The 23078-nt window shown below is 43.8% G+C and overlaps 1 protein-coding gene and 1 long non-coding RNA gene across 2 annotated transcripts in view; one reads left to right on the forward strand and one right to left on the reverse strand.

Moving 5' to 3' along the window:
* The window catches only part of LOC311238222, a 79731-nt gene extending 56857 nt beyond the window's left edge, over window positions 1-22874 (forward strand). The window contains exons 2-3 of the long non-coding RNA XR_014620333.1: window positions 7193-7287; window positions 22794-22874. This is a non-coding gene — a long non-coding RNA (uncharacterized lncRNA). The remainder of the gene's footprint in view (window positions 1-7192; window positions 7288-22793) is intronic.
* LOC311238610 (transportin-2-like) lies at window positions 14556-17204 on the reverse strand (the record flags this gene model as incomplete). Its single annotated transcript, XM_084326733.1, has 1 exon — window positions 14556-17204. The coding sequence occupies one exon, from the start codon at window positions 17202-17204 to the stop codon at window positions 14556-14558; it is 2649 nt and encodes an 882-aa protein (XP_084182859.1).
* Window positions 22875-23078: the final 204 nt, after the last annotated feature.

Raw genomic sequence — 23078 nt, forward strand, 5'->3', positions numbered from 1 at the left:
TTTTTCTGCTGCGAATGTCTCGAGTTGATGTCGTCATCAGTCCGCGCACGTTAGCAGTTAGCCAGAGCGAGCAGTACTGTGTATCCCATGACAATGTACTAGTAAATATCCCTAAAATACTCTGTTCCGCCCGAATACATTGCAACGACGTCCACCGTATACCACACACTACTATAACCGTGGCATCAGAATTCACGCCACACACATACTCGGCACGTATTATAAAATAGCGCCGTGCAAGCTAATTATCCTAGCTAGCCAAACTATACCATTGCGCCGTGCAAGCTAATTATCCTAGCCACCCATGTATCCAAATGTCCTAAATATCCCTAAAATACTCTGTTCCGCCCCAATACATTGCAACGACGTCCACCGTATACCACACACTACTATAACCGTGGCATCAGAATTCACGCCACACACATACTCGGCACGTAAATATATAAAATAGCGCCGTGCAAGCTAATTATCCTAGCTAGCCTTGAGTCCTAAACCAAAACAGTAGCGCATCTGGAGCTGTGGTGCGTAAGCACGTCACCACGTAACGTTGGTTGTTGTTAGTGCGTGTGTTGAGCCGAGGCTGAGCGGAGCCAAACTTGGAAAATCGATATATCGAAACTTTGCGACCACGTTTCATGTTTATTTCGAGGAAATAATTTATCGCGATATTTATCGTTATCGTTTTATCGCCCAGCCCTACTCCCATCAATCGACAATCATGACGTTGCATTACTGCTGATCAGCACGCCTTTCAGGTTAACTGGTGAAAAGAAAGTTTAAGTGATAATGTTAGCAAGCTATCATCTCCAGACATGTTTTGGCCATTCAAGATGGAAAAAAAACGTCATTAAACTCCAAAGTCCGACTTTCTTCCGACCAAGGATGCAGCGCAAGTTCCGTCGTCCTCGTCTCCAGTTTGTTATATCCTTAAATTGTTAATCAGGTGATCTAACCATAAGGAGTGAACACAACACGGAGGGTACTTATTAACATGGTTTTACTTTGTTGGTAGGCAAAACACAACAACCACAGTTGTGCAATCGGGCTGCTCAACGAACAATGAACACTACACAACAACAACCATCAAACGCACATAGCACACACATCCACACGCACACACTCACTTTAAACAAACACACTGTAGCACCCACTCCCCACACTTTATAGCACACACTCACTTTAAACAAACACACTGTAGCACCCACTCCCCACATTGTATAGCACACACTCACTTTAAACAAACACACTGTAGCACCCACTCCCCACACTTTATATTTATTGATGAAGGATTGCACTACAACTCGTACACCTTACTGTAAATTGTACCTAAATTGTACCTCATCCCATTTCTGCTTTGCACTATATAGTATTGTACATTAGTACACTGCATAGTATTGTATATTATATGGTAACTCAGTTACGTCTATTCTGCATCGAACATTGTACATATGTCTATACTGAACACTGTGACCTCATTTTCTACTTCTAATTTACATGCTATACCATGTTATTTGATACTATCTTGTCTAGCACAGTCTCTGGAGCGTAACAGTAAGAAGCATTTTGTATGAAAGTATTCTGTACTTCTGTATGACAACTATTAAAGAAACTTGAAACTTGAAACAACGTGCCAACTCGAGGTGAGTATGGCAAGAACACTGGGACAAACATAACCCAATACATAATACAAATCACCAATGATTTCCCCCAAATTAAGCCGCTAAGAACATGGGCGCACACCAGTCTGTCCGACTGTCCGTAGCTACGAATGAATCTTCGAAAAGAAACGGTTCGATCATGGCAAAATTGAGAAGTTTGTAAGTGGAGTTACGAAGATATTTGTTCGTAACTTTCGCGTAAAGTCCATTGGAGCGTGAGGACCATTGTCGATAATGGTGTTTCGGATGGGCTTCAGGCTCAGCACCATTTCACTGACTCAAGGTTGTTCATAGTGGTCAGTAGTCTGCAGATTAGGACCAGTAAACTTGGTCTTTAACCTCGCTTCACGATCATTTCTGCTGATGGGTCTGTTCCCACCCCCCCCCCCCCCTCCACCATACACACACACACTGGGAGTTAATCTTCTCTAATGGCTTATGGGTAATGAGCTTGTTGTCGATGAGAGATGGGTGACAGATCAGTGTTGGTGCCCCTCCAGAGCAGCCCTGCCGCTCTCCCACTGACGGCACGGGTCCTGTTGCACATTCCACCCGTGTATTGCGTTACAGCAGCGAAGATATGAAGCACCTGGAGGTTTGACACGTTCAGTAACCGATGACGACTGAAAGAAGCTGACGCTGCTCTCCAGTTGCAGGCAGATCACCGCAGATCACCCTCCTCACAGGCTCTGGAGTTTAGACGGCAGCGCCAGGGGAGTAGTAGCATACCTTAGGGCTGGGCGATATAACGATAACGATAATTATCACGATATATTTTAATAACCGATCTTTTTTGTGTGACCTGCAACAGGGCAGTTTTAAAACCAGAGACAGTGGACAGACTTGTCTTTCTTGCCTGCAACTTAAAGTAATGGCTTTGCTTGTCCAAATGACAATACTGACCAAATTGAGATTTATTTTTCTCTTGTCCATTTATTTTGTTTGCTTTCTAATTTAAAATACAGTTTGAAACCGTCTGTACACAGTAGGCTATGTGTGCTAGCAGAGCTAGTCTCCAGTCACGAGTCACAGACTCGTTTTTTTGGTTTGTCCACCAAAAAAGCGGCAAAAGATAGAAAAGAAACTAGCAGAGCCAGAACTGTTCAATTCCCCTGGGCCCTCATGCATCAACGTGTTCTACGCACAGATCTGTGCTTACCCTGTGCGTACGATCATTTCTAAGCAAAGAGTGGGATTCATCAACTTCAACTTGAACTTGACTTTGTGCGTACATCTACGCACATTTCAGACCTGGCGTACCTAGCGCCCAGTGGTAGAATATATTATTACAACAAGGAAATGAGCTTCTGTGCATAATAACACTGGCACGTTCTGTACGAACCGTAGTTCATTATAGTTCATTGTAAAATAGCAACAGTAGTGTAATTATGGTCAAAACCCTATAAATAGCATTTGGAATAATAGATCTTTCTCTCAGAATGAATGCAGCATGGTTTATATATAGGGTTGGGCACCGAAAACCGGTTCTAATAGGAACCGGTTCCTAACTTCCGGTTCTGGAACCGGAAGTAACATATTTGAATTTCGATTCTAAATTTCGATACCCTAGTTACAGTACAGCAACCAAATTAAACTGTATCAAGTCAACTGAAAATGTGAATAGTATGATTTTCTTTTTGAAATAAAAAATAAATAAAAAATCTCCTTCGAAATAAGCTGTGACCTGTTTTGACCTGCACCTCAAAGAATCGGAATCGAGAATCGTTTAGAACAGGAATCGATATGGAGAATCGGAATCGGAACCGGAATCGTTCAAATCCAAACGATGCCCAACCCTATTTATATAGCGTTCTCGGAATATACGGGGTGTAGGCTACTGACTGACTGCGCTCCGCGTAGCTTGATTGATTGATTGATTGAAAAGTTTATTAACAGATTGCAGAATGGGTACAGTACAGTACAGCTCAGTACATACAATTGTTAATTGGGGATGCAGACCAACTTTCGTCTTGTTTACATCAGGGTCCCCCATTTTCAATTCATCATAAATCATAAAGCTCAACTCGTTATTATTCTGCGCAGACCGCAGAAACACGGGAACGTTTTGATTATATTTAAAAGGCTTTACGTTAAACGAAACAAGTGGAACTTCGAAGCTGTAAGCAGAATACAAGTCATATTAATATAGTGTTCTTCCCCCTTTTTACTGTATAAGAAAGAATAGAAAACGCATTGCAATGACACTATAGTGGACAGACTATGTATATGATGGGATTCAAGTTCATGTATTGAAAGGGAGGCTATCATACATGCAGTGAGATTCATTGTTCTTGTATATGCTCTCGTATTATATTGTTTATATAGGCTACCCAATACTGACGTCAAAATAGATTGTAGTATGCCTCTAGAAATCATATGCAGCAGGTAGAAAATTTACGGGAGATCCATCGCGATTTGGAATAAAATTGAGGAGAACTTTAATCCATGGGGTATTAATCAAACAACACGGGAAAAGGCAGTCATATTCCAGCGCGGTCTTTATTAGCCGACAACAAAATAGATGCATCTAAAAATCATATAGCCAATCGAACACAACTAATAAAGGCATTCATATTACAAGCACGGTTATAATGACACACAACCAACGCCAAACAGTGGTCAACGAACGGTCTTTATTAGTATTTTGAGCTGTCCAGGCAGAATTGCAGCAATGGTCTTAGGGAGCCGTTGATATCTGACATTACCGTTTACAAGTCCGCCTTTTATTTATCCCATAAATCATAATACGCGATAGTGTCTTCTTGGTTCGACAGCAGTGAATTCTCCGTGGAGTTTCTCGGAGTCCCGCTCGGGTCGGTCCATTATTTCACATCCCATGGGGGGTGTTTCCTCATTTTCATGACCATATATGGATAATCATGCACGAGCATTGACGGTAGAACAAAGTGGTATTCATCAACACGGAGGACCATAGAGCCTGCGTACGCACGTGTGATGAATGCCGACTTCCCTGTGCGTACGCTAGTTCTACATTCCGTGCTTACGTGTGGAAGTAGGTCAAGTTCAAAGTCCACGTTGATGCATGAGGGCCCTGGAGCCACAGCCAGCAGAGAAGCCGGTTTACTTTAGCTTTTAAACCAGCTGCAGCCTGAGAACTGGAGTGTGAGGGGATGTAACACTAATATAGTGTTGTTGTTTAAAAAAGAAATATATATATATAATTTTATTTTATTTTTTATACTTATAACAATATCGATAATATCGAATATCGAGTGATATGATATTGTTATCGATATCGTTATCGCGATATCATTTTTGGCCATATCGCCCAGCCCTATATTATAGTACTCATTACCTTATTCTTAAAGCTTAGCATTGTATTTTATTCTTATTACTTTTAGCATGTCTATTTTATTATCTAGGCCTAAAAAAATTCACAAGAAGAAGAAGAACTCTGTATGATATATGTACAATGATGCTGTATATACCCTATATATATATATATATATATATATATATATATATATATATATATATATATATATATATATCCACATCTGTCTGTACATACCTGCATATAATCCTTTTTACATATCTGTAGATACTATATACATGTCCCTTACCTACTCTTACTAGTTATGCTGCTGGCCAATATGACTACTACCATAGTGTCTGTATAACTGTATCACTGTGCACATATTAATACTACAACTCTGTATACATCTGATTATCACTATACTCAGTAGTACTAATTGCATTTTATACCCAACACTTTGATGAACATTGTTACTTAGCTGATAGAGTTGTACCCTTCCTGCTGTCTTGGTCTACAAAACTTGTAAGTCGCTTTGGATAAAAGCGTCAGCTAAATGACTAAATGTAAATGTAAATACCCAGTGTAATCACCTGTACAATGTATAATTACTATTGCACTCTGGTTGGAGGCCAAACTTATTTTCGTTTGTATATACTTGCGTTTATATATTGACAATACATTTTAATCTAATGTCACCTCAGGCACTGACACTATATGAGAAATTACAGCTAGACAAAAATAGAGATGTTCCGATACCATTTTTCCCTTTCCGATCCGATTCCGATACCTAAGCTTTGGGTATCGGCCGATACCGATATTTATCCGATACCAGTTCATACAAAAAAAAATAAAAAAATCATATAAATACTATATATTTTTTTTTTTTACAGATACTGTTATACTGTTTTTAGTAATAACTGGAAAGTAATGGTATTTATTCAACAACAGGTGATTGTATAGATTTGTATTAGTATCATTAATCAATGAGTATGGGCTGCAGCACTGCAGATATACCCTACTCCAATGATCCACACGGACATTAAACAGTGTTGCACTCGCTACTCCGTGGCTCTGCAGATATACCCTATTCAGTCTGTAAGCTAGTGGCAGATAGAACGTTCATGTTGTGATTTTTGATGCAAAATAAATATTCAACATTCTCTTTTGAAACTCCGCCTCAGACTCTTATCCTTTGGCACTTGCTGTACTTTGCTTGCAGGTCTGCAGCCATTATTGCTGGATTATAAATAGCACCAACTTTAGACACGGTAACGTTATCAAGCTAAGCTAACTGACCTAGCTCGTCTTCCCGCATTGACATTTGATAACGTTAGTAATAGTCAGCTAACGCTAGTCAGTAGCTACTTAACTTAAATACAATTCACCGTGGGTGCATTATTGTTGATAGACGGTCACGGACAGTGTTAGGTCCTGGAGAAAGGACAGGCGATCATCTGATTTGATGTAACGTTAAAGCGGATGTTGTTCCAACTAGCTATCTTTCCAGCTAATGCTATCATAACACCAGCAAAACACATCCCGTCCGAGCTCCCCGTCACACCGCACTGTCGGGACAATGGAATTTAAGAAAGTGTATCTGCTGTTAAAATGACACAGCATCACACTTTAAAACATGTTCATTTTATAATCCTCACTCTCCGCAGGACTCGGCAGGAGATAAATTACATCATGGGATCGGAGGCTAGAATTTACGTGTACTCGCCGATACCGATACCAGCATTTTAGGCAGTATCGGCGGCATTTCCGATACTGGTATCGGTATCGGAACAACTCTAGACAAAAACACGGATGCTTTGACAATGGTACCTGTCGCTCTGCAAAGCGGACCGAGGCGAGGGACAGCCCTTGAGATGAACATCGTCAAATCTCTGACCTCATACAAATGAAGTCATGAGGAATGATTCGGCCGGTCTCTTGTCCGGCGTGTGCAAACACGTTTAGATCTCACAACACACAACCACAACTGCAACGTTAGCGACATAGCTGGTTGTCCCAGACCGGTCATGGCTCTGGGCTAGCTAATGCTAACTAGCAGCTATGCTTCAGCCTTTAACTAGGAGGTGTTAAGTCCCAGAATGTTGTCAAGAGTAGTGAAAGTTAGCTTTTTATTTGTACATCATTAGTTAACGTCACCTGCCTGAATTAATTGAATCTGATGGGTACATTCTTTCAAATTGATTACCTGCTGTTACTGTGACCGGATTTTCATTTTCAATGTTATGTGACTTCTTCCCAGGAGACAACCTCCGGCCGCCGGCGTGCGCAACATACATATCCCCCACTCCCTGTTTCATGCTGAAGACGAAGGTTCCGGTGCAGATAACATACAAGGTTTGATTCAGGGGCGGTTCTAGCATCAGACCTTTAGGGAGGCTCAGCCCCTAGAGCAGTAGCATAATTTCACTAAATGCCATGGTCAGGCAAGGGAGGGTGCAGGGGGATTGGTGGATTTTTTTTGTCAAATCAGTTGTGCAATAGTACATTTTGGTGAGTTGTTTCTATATAATTCACTTATGACATTTAGGTAACATTAATGAACAACTACAGTATTAACGAGACAACTACAGTATGTAAGTAGTAAACCTATTATTTTTTTTTATTCCAGTCGATCATAATGATCATGATCATATTACGGAGCGCTCACTGCGTTCAAGAGAGAGAGAGAGGGAGAGAAAGAGAGGCAGAGAGAGAGATAGAGGGAGAGACTCACATTTTCGTATATCCATGACATTACACACACTTCTGTAGTCCCTCCCGCCGTCCCTCTCTCTCTCTCTCTCTCTCTCTCTATCTATCTCTCTCCCTCTCTCTCCCTCCCTCTCCTCGCTAGTTCTCTGCCTGTCAAACGGCGTTTGAGGAAGTGTCAGGTTACACTATGCCTACGTCTCCGACCAGTGATGCCAGTAACGCGTTACTAAGTAACACGTTATTGTAATCTGATTACTTTTCCCCGAAAATAGTAATCTAACGCGTTAATCTTTAAAAGCCAGTAATCTGATTGCAGTTACTTGTCCAAGTGGCTGTGCATTACTATTTCGTTACTATCTCATCATAAATTCATAATGCAGGCGGAATGCAGTATTTTATTTCGTTTTCGACAGTCAAAAATACATTTTGAGCTGTTTTTCTTATTTTGGGAGTGACGTGGTGTGGCAGTGAAAGGGTTAAATACAAGAATGTGTCCCGCGGCGTGACTGGTCCCTCTGTCGGTGAGTGACTCTGCTTTGGTCCAATCACATTCCCCATACACAGTCTGCGAATCAGAGGCAGAGTAGGGCGGGTCTTCACAGCACGTCATGTGACATATGCGCCAATCGTGTGACAGCAGGGCTCCGTCGTCGGAGAATTCCACCCCAAAACGCTTGGCAAAATTTAAAGTGAAACCGCAAGATGACTTTTGCGGTTTCTGTTCAGAATTCCACCCCAAAACGCTCGTCTAAACGTAGCCTCAGTCACTACTTCACGGCGGAGGAAACAAAATACTGTCTACCGCTAAAAACAGCACATCCAATTGCATTGAAAGCATCTGGAATCACAACACTAGCCGACGCTTCGACTAGGTACAGGAGGGTTGATGGTGGCAGAGCAAAAGCTCTTATTTGCCAGATTTACAGTTAATTTACATGTTAAAGAGAGACTGATTGTATGTTTATAGAGAGACATTTATAAAAACAATTTAATAGTTACAGTTGATATAATTGAATAGTTCAGCCTGCATTTGTTAGATGTGATACACTGGTTTTGTAAAACCACTGGCTGGCTGCTCTAATGCTGTGAGCATCATAGACTGTTGCTTTACCATACTTGATGGTACAGAAGCTGAAGCACTAGTTTAACAATTTACGTTATGTGCAGAGAAACAAGTTAAAAACTATTTATGCACTTTCAATAAAGCGTTTAAAAAAAAAACTGTTGGGGGAACGACGACGACTTCCTAACCTAGTTACTTTCAAAGTAACTAAGTTACTCTGATAATCAAGTAACTAAGTTACTCTGATAATCAAGTAATCAGTAAAGTAACTTAGATTACTTTTTAAAGGAGTAATCAGTAATCAGTAATCAGATTACTTTTACAAGTAATCTGTGGCATCACTGTCTCCGACACACACGCAGTCAAGTTTGTGTATGTGTGTGTCCCCGACGAGGGAGAGAGATGGCGCGCACACACATTACACACACTTCTGCAGTCCCTCCCGCCGTCCCTCTCTCTCTCGCTATCTCTCTCTCCCTCTCCCTCTCGCTCGTTCTCTGCCTGTGAAAACCCGTTTGAGGAAGTGTCGGGTTACACTGCACTACAACCATAGAGGGGGCGTTACTGCAGATCAATGCTATGTCGACGTCACAGAAACCGTCAAATCGGAACAGTTTAGTTGAGTGAGGGAAGATCTCGTGAACTCGAGACTAGACTGATGAGTCAATATGGTAATTAGAGACACAGACCAATTGATACTAACCTGTATTACTATAAAACCATGCTAAACACAGAAAAAAGGCATTTATAATTAGAGATGTTCCGATACCATTTTTCCCTTTCCGATCCGATTCCGATACCTAAGCTTTGGGTATCGGCCGATACCGATATTTATCCGATACCAGTGCATAAAAAAAAATTTAAAAAGAAATTATATAATTTTTTTTTTTTTTTTCAGATACTGTTATACTGTTTTTTAGTAATAACTAGAACGTATAGTATTTATTCAACAACAGGTGATTGTATAGATTTGTATTAGTATCATTAATCAATGAGTATGGGCTGCAGCACTGCAGATATACCCTACTCCAATGATCCACACGGACATTAAACGGTGTTGCACTCGCTACTCAGTGGCTCTGCAGATATACCCTATTCAGTCTGTAAGCTAGTGGCAGATAGAACGTTCATGTTGTGATTTTTGATGCAAAATAAATATTCAACATTCTCTTTTGAAACTCCGCCTCAGACTCTTATCCTTTGGCACTTGCTGTACTTTGCTTGCAGGTCTGCAGCCATTATTGCTGGATTATGTGAATAGCACCAACTTTAGACACGGTAACGTTATCAAGCTAAGCTAACTGACCTAGCTCGTCTTCCCGAAATGACATTAAGATAACGTTAGTAATAGTCAGCTAACGCTAGTCCGTAGCTACTTAACTTAAATACAATTCACCGTGGGTGCATTATTGTTGATAGACGGTCACGGACAGTGTTAGGTCCTGGAGAAAGGACAGGCGATCATCTGATTTGATGTAACGTTAAAAGCGGATGTTGTTCCAACTAGCTATCTTTCCAGCTAATGCTATCATAACACCAGCCAAACACATCCCGATTCCCGTCCGAGCTCCCCGTCACACCGCACTGTCGGGGACAATGGAATTTAAGAAAGTGTATCTGCTGTTAAAATGACACAGCATCACACTTTAAAACATGTTCATTTTATAATCCTCACTCTCCGCAGGACTCGGCAGGAGATAAATTACATCATGGGATCGGAGGCTAGAATTTACGTGTACTCGCCGATACCGATACCAGCATTTTAGGCAGTATCGGCGGCATTTCCGATACCAGTATCGGTATCGGAACAACTCTATTTATAATGCATGTTCCCTTTAAATCAACTTTCCAGCCGCCTGTCAACTGTCAAATGATGTCAACTGTCAACCTGAATTAACATTCAGTATTCAATATGGTCTGATATTAACATTCAGTATTCAATATTGTCTGATTCAATATTAACATTCAGTATTCAAGTAGAACAGGTGGACAGTCACCTTTCCACAGCAAAACGGTAGGCAAGGCACCTTGGTTGAGAAATGCAGGTTTCAGTCTATGTGTTGTAGGATAGACAGTAGGGGTGGGGGAAAAAATCGATACGTAGTAGTATCGCGATACTTTCCGTGGCGATACTGTATCGATACAGGGACGCCAAGTATCGATATTTATATTTTTTTATTTTTTGTTTAAGGAAGTTGCATTGTTCATTTCAATACCTGCAATAGTACAATAGTCCACACACACACATGGAATATTACTGTAATACAAACAGTTCAGTTTGTCAGGTACATGCAACACAGATTACAGTGTTTATATATGTCTGCTTGAGAAAATACCATGTTCTGCAATACAAATTATTGAGAAGTGAGATGAACAGACTGAACTTTATTTTATTAGATAAAACATGTTGACAAAGTTTTACTTTGCAGTTGAAAAAAGGTAATAAATAAAATTTGAGCAAAGAAATTAAAAAAAAGTATTGCAATCTTTTCAGTGTATCGCGATATATTTAGTATCGTGACGCAAGTATCGCGATAGTATCGTATCGTGAGGTCTCTGGCGATTCCCACCCCTAATAGACAGTCTATCTATCCTGTCTCAAGATGCACAATGAGATCTTGAGAGAATTGTTGAATATATATAGAACACAAAATGTGTGTTCTATATCAACAATTCTAGAACATTTATTTCCCCATTCACAGAAGTAAAATAGAAAAGGATACATCCGTTAACATCCCACCTGCACCAGTTGAGAAAAAAAATACCACTACATCAAATTCACTCGCCAGACTGATTTCAGATTGAAACAAAATTATGAATGAGTTTCACATTCTTCCCTTCTTCCCCAAGGTACGCACCAAGCTCTGTCTCTCCATCTCGTCCTGCCATGTGTTACATTATATGTGACAAAAAAAAATCAAATGGTCCGCTATAAAACAACAAAAACAAAAACATTTCTTTAAATAAAAAGAATATTGCAGGAAAAAAACTTTTAAAGTCTAAAATATTTGTGCACTTGGGCACAAAAAGAAAACTCTGAAATGAAAAGCAAAGAAACATAAATAAAACAATCTAATTAAATAAACAAAAATAAACATCTCAAACTCAAAATAAAGAGAAAAGTTAAATAAAATTACCTCAACATGTGGAAAACTGTTACATTTTGAGAATGAGTTTTAACTGTGTATTGAGATTAGAGTTTCTGTGCGTTTTTAGAGGCAGTAAGCTTACTTTTCACCAAATTAGGCTTGGGCGGTATGACGGTATTACGGTATATCAGGGTATTTCGAGATCCCGCCGGTGACGTCACAGACTGTTATTACACTGACACTGAGTTGATTGTAGAGCACAGCACGCGCCAGCAGAGGGTTACGTGGCTATCGTTCTGGGAGCTAACATTGATACCTGGATGGTGCGGGCTAACTAGCTACCATTCCGGGAGCTAACGTTGATACCTGGATGGTGCGGGCTAACTAGCTACCGTTCCGGGAGCTAACGTTGATACCTGGATGGTGCGGGCTAACTAGCTACCGTTCCGGGAGCTAACGTTGATACCTGGATGGTGCTAACTAACTAGCTACCGTTCCGGGAGCTAACGTTGATACCTTGATGGTGCTAACTAACTAGCTACCGTTCCGGGAGCTAACGTTGATACCTGGATGGTGCGGGCTAACTAGCTACCGGGAGCTAACGTTGACACCTGGATGGTGCAGGCTAACTAGCTACCGTTCCGGGAGCTAACGTTGTTACCTGGATGGTGCTAACTAACTAGCTACCGTTCCGGGAGCTAACGTTGATACCTGGATGGTGCTAACTAACTAGCTACCGTTCCGGGAGCTAACGTTGATACCTACTAACTGGCTACCGTTCTGTGATTTGTTTACTTGGTAACACGGGTTGCTAAGGAATTTAGTTTCGAGGTTGAAGAAAGTGCACTTTTAGGTTGAAAGAACGGCCCTAATGTCAACGTGTTTCAATATAAGCGTTATGTATGGTAATAATGAGTATATTGTTAGCTCCGCCCCCCCCCCCGCTGATGAAAATGAAAGTCATACCGTCATATACCGTATACCGGGGTATTATGTCAGCATGGTATGACGGTATGAAAAAAATTATACCGCCCAAGCCTACACCAAATCTTCCTGATGTTGAGACCCGTGTCATTCTAGAGTGTTGTGCAGTGACCATGTCCATAGCCCGTTCTCTGGGTATCTCTTTAATCATGAGCTGAAAGTGGCCACCTGTCCGGGAGCTAACGGGTTAACCCCTTAAAACATACCATTCGTTTGCACCCTGTAGGAGTGTAGGGTGTAGCGGTTTACAAAAGTGTTCTAGGATCCAAGACATTGTTGCATCGACCTTGCATGCAGCAGTGGGTTTGTGCTAAAAAATCCATGTCACATGGTTTAAAAAAATCTCATAACTAGAAACAAGATTCATAGGTGAGCTGATGCCCAAGAAAGATTTACACTTTTCCTTCACTCGTTTTTGCAGACAATGAGATAAGATCAGCGTTTTTCCATTATCGAAAGGCTAAATCTTAAGATGCTTTTTGAGTGACCTAGGGTCTCGACTGGCAATCACAAACTGAGATGGTAACTGGCATGCAACGGTTGATACTCCAGGTGGCCGGTTCTCTCAGGTAAAGAGCTAGGCTACGTCTAGGACATTACCTTGGGCAGAGGGCTGGTGCAAAGTTAAATCTAAGCGGCACTTCCGCATATATACACCCTTACAGTAAAATACAGACAAGCAAACACATCCACACACATTCAGTTCAACGGAATAGTCCACTATGGACAATGACAAAAAGATACAGCTGATAGACCACGGCTCCCACACATACAGTATGCTTATCAATGTCATGGGGAGACGAACAATTAGGATCAAGAGTCAGTGTATTCCCAGGCATATCCTACACAGTATCAAAACATTACTGAAAAGCATGCAATGTTGTCTGACCATTAAGAGATGCCTTAATGGCTGAATTTGATATGGATAGAAAATACTGTTCCCAAGATGGCCCTCCCCTTGAAACCTATGCAATCCATTTTAGGGGGAGCTACCTTAAAGCTAACCCTATACAAGGAGGCCTTAAGTCTTACCTACTCGTTTACCATTGCTTAACAATTGTCATCATTATGCTGTTTGCTTACCTTAGCAAGCCATTAACAGTACTAAAATCACTTAACAAAAAAACTACACCGTAAGATCGGTATAGTATTACTGAATGTCATTTAAGAGTGAGATTCCAAATGTCTTACAAAAAAATAAAAAGTGCATTTATATATATAATCGATGAGAACAAACTTTGAGCCCTTGCCGATGTCTTAGTGCCCCTTCGTGAAGACCAGTTTGTAAATACTCTTAGAAACAAAGCGGTAGCAGCAAACGGATTCTCGTTGTGTCTACAGTATTAGAGCTCCTGTTGGAGCGAGTGATTCTCCTAACAATGGGATATATAAGTAAAGCCCTGCACTCTATTGACCTACGGTGGATCTAAATACAACGCATAACCTCCATTTAACTAAAGGGGGACATATGGGTTGAAGTACGAATGGGTGGGCAGAAGCCAAAATCATAAAAAAAAAAGAAATAAAAGCTACCTGGCCGTCTAAAAACACACGTCTATACACGTGTGCCAGTCTACGTATTATGTGCACTGCCGTGGTCATTTTAAACTGTGGCTCCCTAGGCTGGTTCGGATAATTCCTTTATATATTTAAATATATATAAACCTATCTCCCTGTCCAATGCAATTACACAGATGGATGAGTTCCCCCAGTAACCCTCCCCATAGATGAACCCAACAGGCCTGTGTCCCGTGTGGAACCAGAGGCAGGGCGGGCTAGACGCCGTAGCAAGCCGACAGACGCTCCTTCAGCAGAGGGGGGAACTGCTCAGAGAACTGCTGCCAGTTCTCCTCCCCTACCTGGTCCTTGAAGCCATGTAGGATCTTATAAAACATGTCTCTCAGGTCATCCTTGGGATTGACCCAGGAAGCCACAGCATCGCAGAAGAAGATAAAGTCCTGCACCACTCCCCCAGGGTTGACTCCGATCATCATGCAGATTCCACGGAATGCAGAGTCCTTCTCCGCATTGTCTCCTATATTCCTCAACGACGTACACCATGGCCTGATGAACTGCTGAAGCTGTGGCGCAACCTCCCGAGGACAGACGTAACCCAGCCTGACGATCGTAATGGCCGTGTTCTCCAGCAGGATCTTGGGGGTGTCGGGTCTGTTTATGATCTCCACCAGGGGTGGGAGGACCAGACCCACGTACGGCTGCATCTCCGCCCCCATCTGCATGGCGATCTCTCCGATGGCCCAGGTGGCGTTGTTGCAGACCGAGATGAACTCAGGGTTCAGGTTGAGTCCCAGGATGAGCATGAACTCAGCGATGCAAGGCTTGACGTGGGGGAAGCAGGCCTTGGTGAGGTCACCCAGCAGAGCGAAGGAGCTTTGTCTCACCTCAGGCATGCTGTCCTGCATGCACTGGAAGAGCAGGGTCATGATGTTGGAGCGTGCCACCAGCTGCTCCACGCTGCCTCCCAGACCCTCAGCCAGGCCTCTCAGCAGGTCCAGAGCCATGATCATAAAGTCCTTGTCAGGGGCCTCGTACTGGTCTGGGTGCTGGTTGTACATCATGGCCTGGGCCAGTGTCTTCTGGACCAGGGTGACACAGCGCTGGTAGACTGGCTCACAGTAGGGCAGGAAGCCACTCTGCAGGGCTGTAGCTACTGACAACAGACACTCCAGCAGTGGGAAGAGATCCTTGTCTTCATCCTTCAACTCGTTCCACTTGGCGATGAGGGGAGGCATCAGCTTCTGGATGTACTCAGGCTGGTTGAGGTGGTGTCCCACCGAGTCAGCCAGGGTTCCTATGGTGTCGTACAGGATGAGCAGGTTCTTGTGCTGGTACTTCCCAAAGGCAAATACCAGCGTGTCCAGGATGAAGCTCAGGTAGGGAACCAGCTCCGTGCACGCCTCCTCCTCCAGGGTGGCAAACGCACTGCAGGCAGCTTCCTGGACCCTCTTGTTTCCATCCAGGATCCTCTTGAGCAGCTCCGTCACGAGGGGCTTGAGGTGGGAGTCGGGGGGCTGGCCGACCACCCAGTGGGCATAGCGGCTCAGCGTCCAGCAGGCGATAGAGCGCACTAGGGCCTTCTTGTCACACAGACACTGGATGAGGTGGGGGATGAGCTCAGGCAGGTAGCGCACCAGGCCCTGCGTACAGCCTTCAGCGATGGCCCCCAGCACCAGGATGCCCGACTCCTTGACGACCCAGTCTGGGTGGAAGAGCAGGCCTTTGAGCAGGGGCAGGAGGTGGGGCAGCAGGTCGACTCGAAACATGTTGGCCAGCACATCCAGAGCCGCCGCCGAACACTTCCGCAGGGTCCAGTCGGACAGCGTGTCGTCGTCATCGTCGATGTCCTCTCCCTCCTCGCCCTCGCGTTGGAGGGTGACCGCGCGCGACTTGTGGAAGCGAGGCTTGACGTCCTGCTCGCTGTCCGGCACCGACTCGTCCTCCTCCACATGACCCTTGAGGAGTACGATGTCGATCTCAGAATACTTCATCCCATTCACCAGGATAGGAGTGAGTTGCACCAGGTGTCCGGACAACACCACCTTACAGATGGGCTGCTCTGCCAGGCTCAGCCAGAACTCACAGGCCTCCAGAGCCACATTCTCGCCAGGGTCCTGGGTCCGCTGCAGCATGTACCGGACGATGCTGTGCATGTGTGGAATGAGGCGGTCGATGCGGACCTCCAGCAGCATGACCAGAGCCCTGCACACGTTCTTCCTCACTTCAGAGTCCTCATCTCTTGCCAGCGCTATCAGACTCTCTATGAAGGTGTCGATGTTATCCATCAGGGCCTGGGCTCTGCCTTTGATGAACTGGTTCACACAGGCTACGGCATGGGACCTGATCTTGGGGCTGCAGTGTTTGAAGAACTGGAGGAACTTGGGGATCATGACGTCGAGGGGTCTGTTCAGAGCATCGCTGTCCAGCAGCTCCGACGAGTCCTCGCAGATCTTCCGCAGCGCGCCGAACGATCCCTCGCAGGTGTCGCGGTCCTCCGAGTTGAGCAGGTCGCACAGCTGGGGAAGCAGCTCGGGCCACATCTGGAGCTCTCCCTGGGAGGCGATCGTCGTGATCAGTATGCCGATGGTGGCGCGGATGCGGGGCGAGGGGTCGCCGATGTTGTCGAGACATTCCCGCTTGATGAAGTCGGCCACAGTAGGGGGGAAGCTCTGGTAGTGGGCCTTCACGTTATTCTTCAGTATCAGTCCGCTCAAAGAACGAGTCAGCTCATCTTCAGTTTTCAGTCTTGTGAGAACGAAGATGAGATAGTGGTTGAAGTCATGGAACTGGTTGAGCTGTTCGAGTTGTTGTTGCACAGCTCTCTGGGTGGCTGTGTTGGGAGACTGGGAGTCCTTGAGGAGCTGGAGGACCTCCTGAAGTCCCTGTTCATCCGGCCGCCACTCCATCAATATTGATTTGTAGGGTGAATTTTCTCAACTTCTTTCTCCTAGAGAAAGTGATTAATCTGATTAAATGAGTGTTTTTTCTTTTATTAAATCAACTTTGCAGTATTCAGTATTCAATATTGTCTGATTCAATATTAACATTGAGTATTCAAGTAGAACAGCTAGCTAGCCGTTGTGGACACTCACCTTTCCACAGCTAAACGGTAGGCAAGGCACTTTGGTTGAGAAATGCAGGCTTCAATCTATGTTGTTTAGTCTATCTGTTCAGTACTGTTCAGTACTGTTTCAAGATGCACAATGAGAATTGTTGAATATATATAGAACACAAATGTTCTAGAATGTTTGATTATGACATCATACTGTGACATCACAAATGTTCTAGAATGTTCTATTATGACATCATACTGTGACATCACAAATGTTCTAGAATGTTTGATTATCATACTATGACATCACAAATGTTCTAGAATGTTCTATTATGACATCATACTGTGACATCACAAATGTTCTAGAATGGTTGATTATGACATCATACTGTGACATCACAAATGTTCTAGAATGTTCTATTATGACATCATACTGTGACATCACAAATGTTCTATTATGACATCATACTGTGACATCACAACGGAACATGTTTGAGTTCCATTTGAATAATATAAATAATATGTTTGGTAAGGCTGTCCCCGAAGCCTGTTTTTGGGATTCAAACTTTGTCAGGGTTCTTCGAACGGACGTTCGAACCTTCGTTTTAATTAAAAAAAAAAAAAAATTGTATAAATTCTTTTTTTTTCTTCTTTTTTATATCCTCAAACTAAATCCTCAATTTGAATAAAGTGATTAATCTGATTAAATTTGTATTTTTTCTTTTATTAAATCAACTTTCCAGCCCCCTGTCAACTGTCAAATGATGTCAACTGTCAACCTGAATTAACATTCAGTATTCAATATTGTCTGATTCAATATTAACATTCAGTATTCAAGTAGAACAGCTAGCTAGCCGTTGTGGACACTCACCTTTCCACAGCTAAATGGTAGGCAAGGCACCTTGGTTGAGAAATGCAGGCTTCAATCTATGTTGTTTAGTCCATTGGTTCCCAAAGTGGGGGTCGCGAGCCGCCGCAGGGGGGTCGCCAGATGATTTCCATTTTTTCTTTTTTTTTTCTTTTTTTTTTATGCAGTCAGGCCACTGAACTTAGAAGCAGGTCAGGCCAGTGTTTCTAGTTACAGCAGCGCAATAGTTAGATAACCTAGGTGGGGAACAACCAGGAGATCAATGCAACTCACACAAGTTGGAGAACTATCTCTCTCTCTCTCTTGCTCTCACACACACACAAAGGGAGCCGCATGTGATTGGTGGATTACTGTAAGCCCTTCTTTATGTGACCTACTGTAAGCCCTTCTTTATGTGTCCTACTGTAAGCCCTTCTTTATGTGACCTACTGTAAACCCTTCTCTGTGTGTCCTACTGTAAGCCCTTCTTTATGTGTCCTACTGTAAGCCCTTCTTTATGTGACCTACTGTAAACCCTTCTTTATGTGTCCTACTGTAAGCCCTTCTCTGTGTGTCCTACTGTAAACCCTTCTTTATGTGTCCTACTGTAAGCCCTTCTCTGTGTGTCCTACTGTAAACCCTTCTTTATGTGTCCTACTGTAAGCCCTTCTCTGTGTGTCCTACTGTAAACCCTTCTTTATGTGACCTACTGTAAGCCCTTCCCTGTAAGCCAGACGTTGCCCGTGGCAGCATTATGATCAGGTGACCGACCTGGTTTAATCAACAGCCAGCTAAATGGGGTTTCCCCCGCTGCCATTCAACCGGAAAAGTGAAGAAAAAGACACTGCTGTATTATTCACCCGGAGTCGCTTTCATGGATTTTTAAAGGGATAGTTCCGGGTTTTTTAAAACCACAACCCTATCTCTTGACCGGTCGATCGGTACGAGTCCTTCCTCTGCACAACAACAATCCATACTAAACTCCATTAGATAATTAGCTACACACCAAAATGCAAACGTCAGTGCGGGTGGAGCTCCTGTCGGTACGAGCTGACCGAGGCTCGTTGAGATCTACTCTCTGTGTGTGTGTGCACCGTGGAATAGATTTCACCAAGCCCCTCGGTCAGCGCGTGCAGACTTTGCATCGGAGCTACGGTGAGGAGCTGCTGAGACAGAACTCTTGTGATACGATTAAAAATAGGGTTAGGGTTCTAAAAACTACAGGACTATTCCTTTAACCCTTTCACTGCCACACTACCAACGGGTTAACCCTTTCACTGCCACACGACAACAGGGTTAACCCTTTCACAACCACACTACTACAGAAGGTTAACCCTTTCACTACCACACTACAGACGGTTAACCGTCTGTAGTGTGGTAGTAAAAAAAGGGTTAGCCTTCTGTAGTGTGGTAGTGAAAAGGGTTAATGCTTAAAAATCCAGGCACGGTTTCTCTCGGATGCCCACTCGCTTGTATAACGTATGAATAGTCGTCTGGAGCATGAATGAGAGTACAGTCAGTGCCGTGTTTTTTAGGATCCTGACCAGTGACCACCACACGCGCCGCCGCGCACGTCACGTGCACGTGAGAGCCGCGTACTGTACTGTACTTGTACACCCCGACTGGGCTTCACCACCTCTCTGTGCCGGCCCGGGCCAAGCTGTTCTCTGATACTAAACACCCAGGAATAGGGTGACATCACGTGAAGCCAGGCAGGCATTGGCGGCACAACGCCAGTTTGGTCCCGTTCCTCCCAGCAACCACCCCCCCCCACCCCCCCCCCCCCCCACACACACACACCCACCCCCTACGCACATTCCTTTGAAGTCATGTCACCCTCCTGGAAATAAATTCTTGACTGAAGCATGGCTCCGTACTTTTACAGCGCAGTCAGCTGCTCACGGCTCAGGCCGTCCTGGGAACCGCTATGTCCCCCCGTCCCCCACTGTGGTGGAGACAGTCAGTGTGTTGGGTGGGGGGGGGGGGGGGGGTTGGGACCATTACGACCCCCCCATAACGGCAGACGTGGCGGCACGGTCCCTCCTGTTTTTAGCCCCTGTGTGTGGAAGCGGTGGTGGGAGGTAGTGTGTCTGCCCTCTGGTCGTTTCACATCCAACACCAGCAAAACTCACTCTTGTTCCCCCCACGGCTCACCGGTGGAGAACGTTGTGGTGAATGACTAAAACCAAAGAGGAGGACACAGAATCCTGATATTAGGTTGAAATGTGGAAGTGTATCATTTTTCTTTTCTTTTTTTTCACATTCCCAGGCTATTGTGTGTCATATATTTGTCACAGGAGAGGGGGTGTGGGGTCTTCACAAATTGCTTGTCATTCACAAAGAATGAACAGGAAGCTATTATAGATTCCATTCAGCATGGTGTGATAGGTCTATGCAACTTAAACATCCCCTCCAGATGTATTTTCCTATATCTATATGTCTACTATGTTTATCTCACCATGGTCTGCATCAGAAAATCTGCGGTTTCTTGCTCGGATATAAGTGGTCAATGCTCAATATATAGTAGGTGATACGCTAGGACAGTGGTATGGTTTTGATACAATACGCCAGGGCAGTGGTATGGTTTTGATACAATACGCCAGGGCAGTGGTATGGTTTTGAAACAATACGCTAGGACAGTGGTATGGTTTTGAAACAATACGCTAGGGCAGTGGTATGGTTTTGAAACAATACGCCAGGGCAGTCGTATGGTTTTGATTAGTGATGCACGATATATCGGCCGCCGATATAATATCGGCCGATATGGCCGTTTTTTTACACATCGGTATCGGTCCGATATCAAGATAGGGCCGATATTAAAAAAAATATTAAAAATAAAATAAAATTATATTTTCTTTTTCTTTTTACATGTTTTGGCCTTAAATAGTTTCAAAATATCAGTCATTTCTGAAAATAAGTTACAAAAGTACAAAAATTCTGCGTTTTGGAAAATAGCTCTTTATTTGATTATCGTAAAAAAGTGTTTTCTATACAGAGATATCGACATCGGTAAATATCGGTATCGGCCAGAACAGCAATATTAATATCGGTTATCGGTATCGGCCACAATTTTCACATCGGTGCATCACTAGTTTTGATACAATACTCTAGCTAGGCTAGAAGGCGTTCACATTACCGCAGGCTGCCTGTGACCACAGAAGAAGAGCGATGTGTGCAGTGTGGCTGCCTGTGACCACAGAAGAAGAGCGATGTGTGCAGTGTTCTCATGAGCTATGAGCTTTCTGAGTGTACAGAAAAGCTCTCACTCTTCAGTCGAGAAAAAAAAGGCGCTCTGGTGACACGTTGTGCACAAAGAACAATCTGTATAGTCGTGCCTCCAAGAGAAGTTAACTATTAAACGATTTTGAGTGGAGGGGGGTCTTTAAAATGTCCTCCGAGAACAAATGGTAAACAGTAATTTCCCCCGTAGTACTTCATAATGTCATTAGGAACCACCGATTCTCCTTTAATCCTCCCGCCGTCTCCCTCAGTGATTTATTTAACAAGCCGCTGAAACGCGTGGGAACTCAGTAGGCCACCGTCGTCGCCAGTACTATACGGCGTCGACTTGTTTTGCACGCAGACGTTCCGATGTGCCTTTCCCCCTTTAGCGATACGCCCCGCATCCAGTGCTCTGGCGGGAGGACGAGCGCTGAGACGCGGGGTCTCCCTGTCTCCTCAAATCACACTGCGTCTCAGAAGACGTTGTCGATCCCGTTCATCAAAATCGCCCACAGCAAACAGAACGCTGAACGCTAATCTAAATGGTCGTGTGATTTGGACCGTGCCTGGGAAAATGTATGTATGTATGTTTTTTTTCTTTTTCTTTTTTTATGTGGCTTTAAAGGCCCAATCTGTGCTTTTCAGGATCTCTAAACGGAAAGATACTTTGCTGTGTTAATTAAACCATATTGTATTGGAATATAGATCTGATTTACTCCTGTGTTTATAGTGTGTTTATATATGGTTAACATCCACTAACCTTTTAGTCCTTGTATCAAGAGCTTGTAAACCTACAGAATGAAAACATGTCTCTCTCTTGGTGGGGCTGCCCATTTTGTTTACTTTTGAATCACTGAGTGATTGGGCCTTTGAAGGGGCACGTCACCAACAAACAATGCTGATTTATTTTGCACATAATCTCAGACACATCCAAGAACTCTAAACAGTTTTGCACACACATTCATTTTGTTTTTACAGTTATTGAGAGTAAATTAGTTTGAATATGACCAGCAGTAATGTCATCGGGGGGGCCATTGAATCTTTGTGTTGTGTTCATTTGAGCTCAATGCTCAAATGCAGAATTTCCTTTTTTGGTGAAGTGACCCTTTAAAGGACCAGTAGGCCTGGTTGGCCTTAACCTCTCCTCTAATCACAGGCCTAACGTCTGTTCTTCTCACTCCGTGAGAGACGAGGAATGAGAAAGTGATTCATAAGAGGAGCTGGACGTTATTTCATGAGTCCTAAGTGTCAAACGAGTAGGCGGTTTCTGGTAAGCGGCTTTCCCTCCAGCGAGGCCAGCGCTATTGTGAAGAGTCACATCAGCAGCAGCACTCTCTGACACCTCTCTCCTCCTCCCTTCTCTCTGTTTCACAGGGGGGGGTGGCGTGGAAGAAGACCCTCGCGCGGGTGTTCTGACACACACCTGAAGACGACATATTGGAAACGACACGAAGGCAGAGACGGTGTAGGGTTCCCGTTTGGATCCGTGTCCTCGCGCGCGGGGGGGGGGGGGGGGGGACGCGTGAATATTAAAGGCAACCAACTTGTGTTCAGCTTTTCGTTCAGCGTTTCTCTGATTGGCCACACGGCCAATCAATCAATCCACTAGCACACGCCCTTGCGGCGCGGCAGAAGCGCTGGTCGAACCAGCGGTGTTCT

The sequence above is a fragment of the Notolepis coatsorum genome (genome assembly GCF_963971535.1).
Source record: "Notolepis coatsorum genome assembly, chromosome: 12".
In the NCBI taxonomy this organism is placed as follows: Eukaryota; Metazoa; Chordata; class Actinopteri; order Aulopiformes; family Paralepididae; genus Notolepis; species Notolepis coatsorum.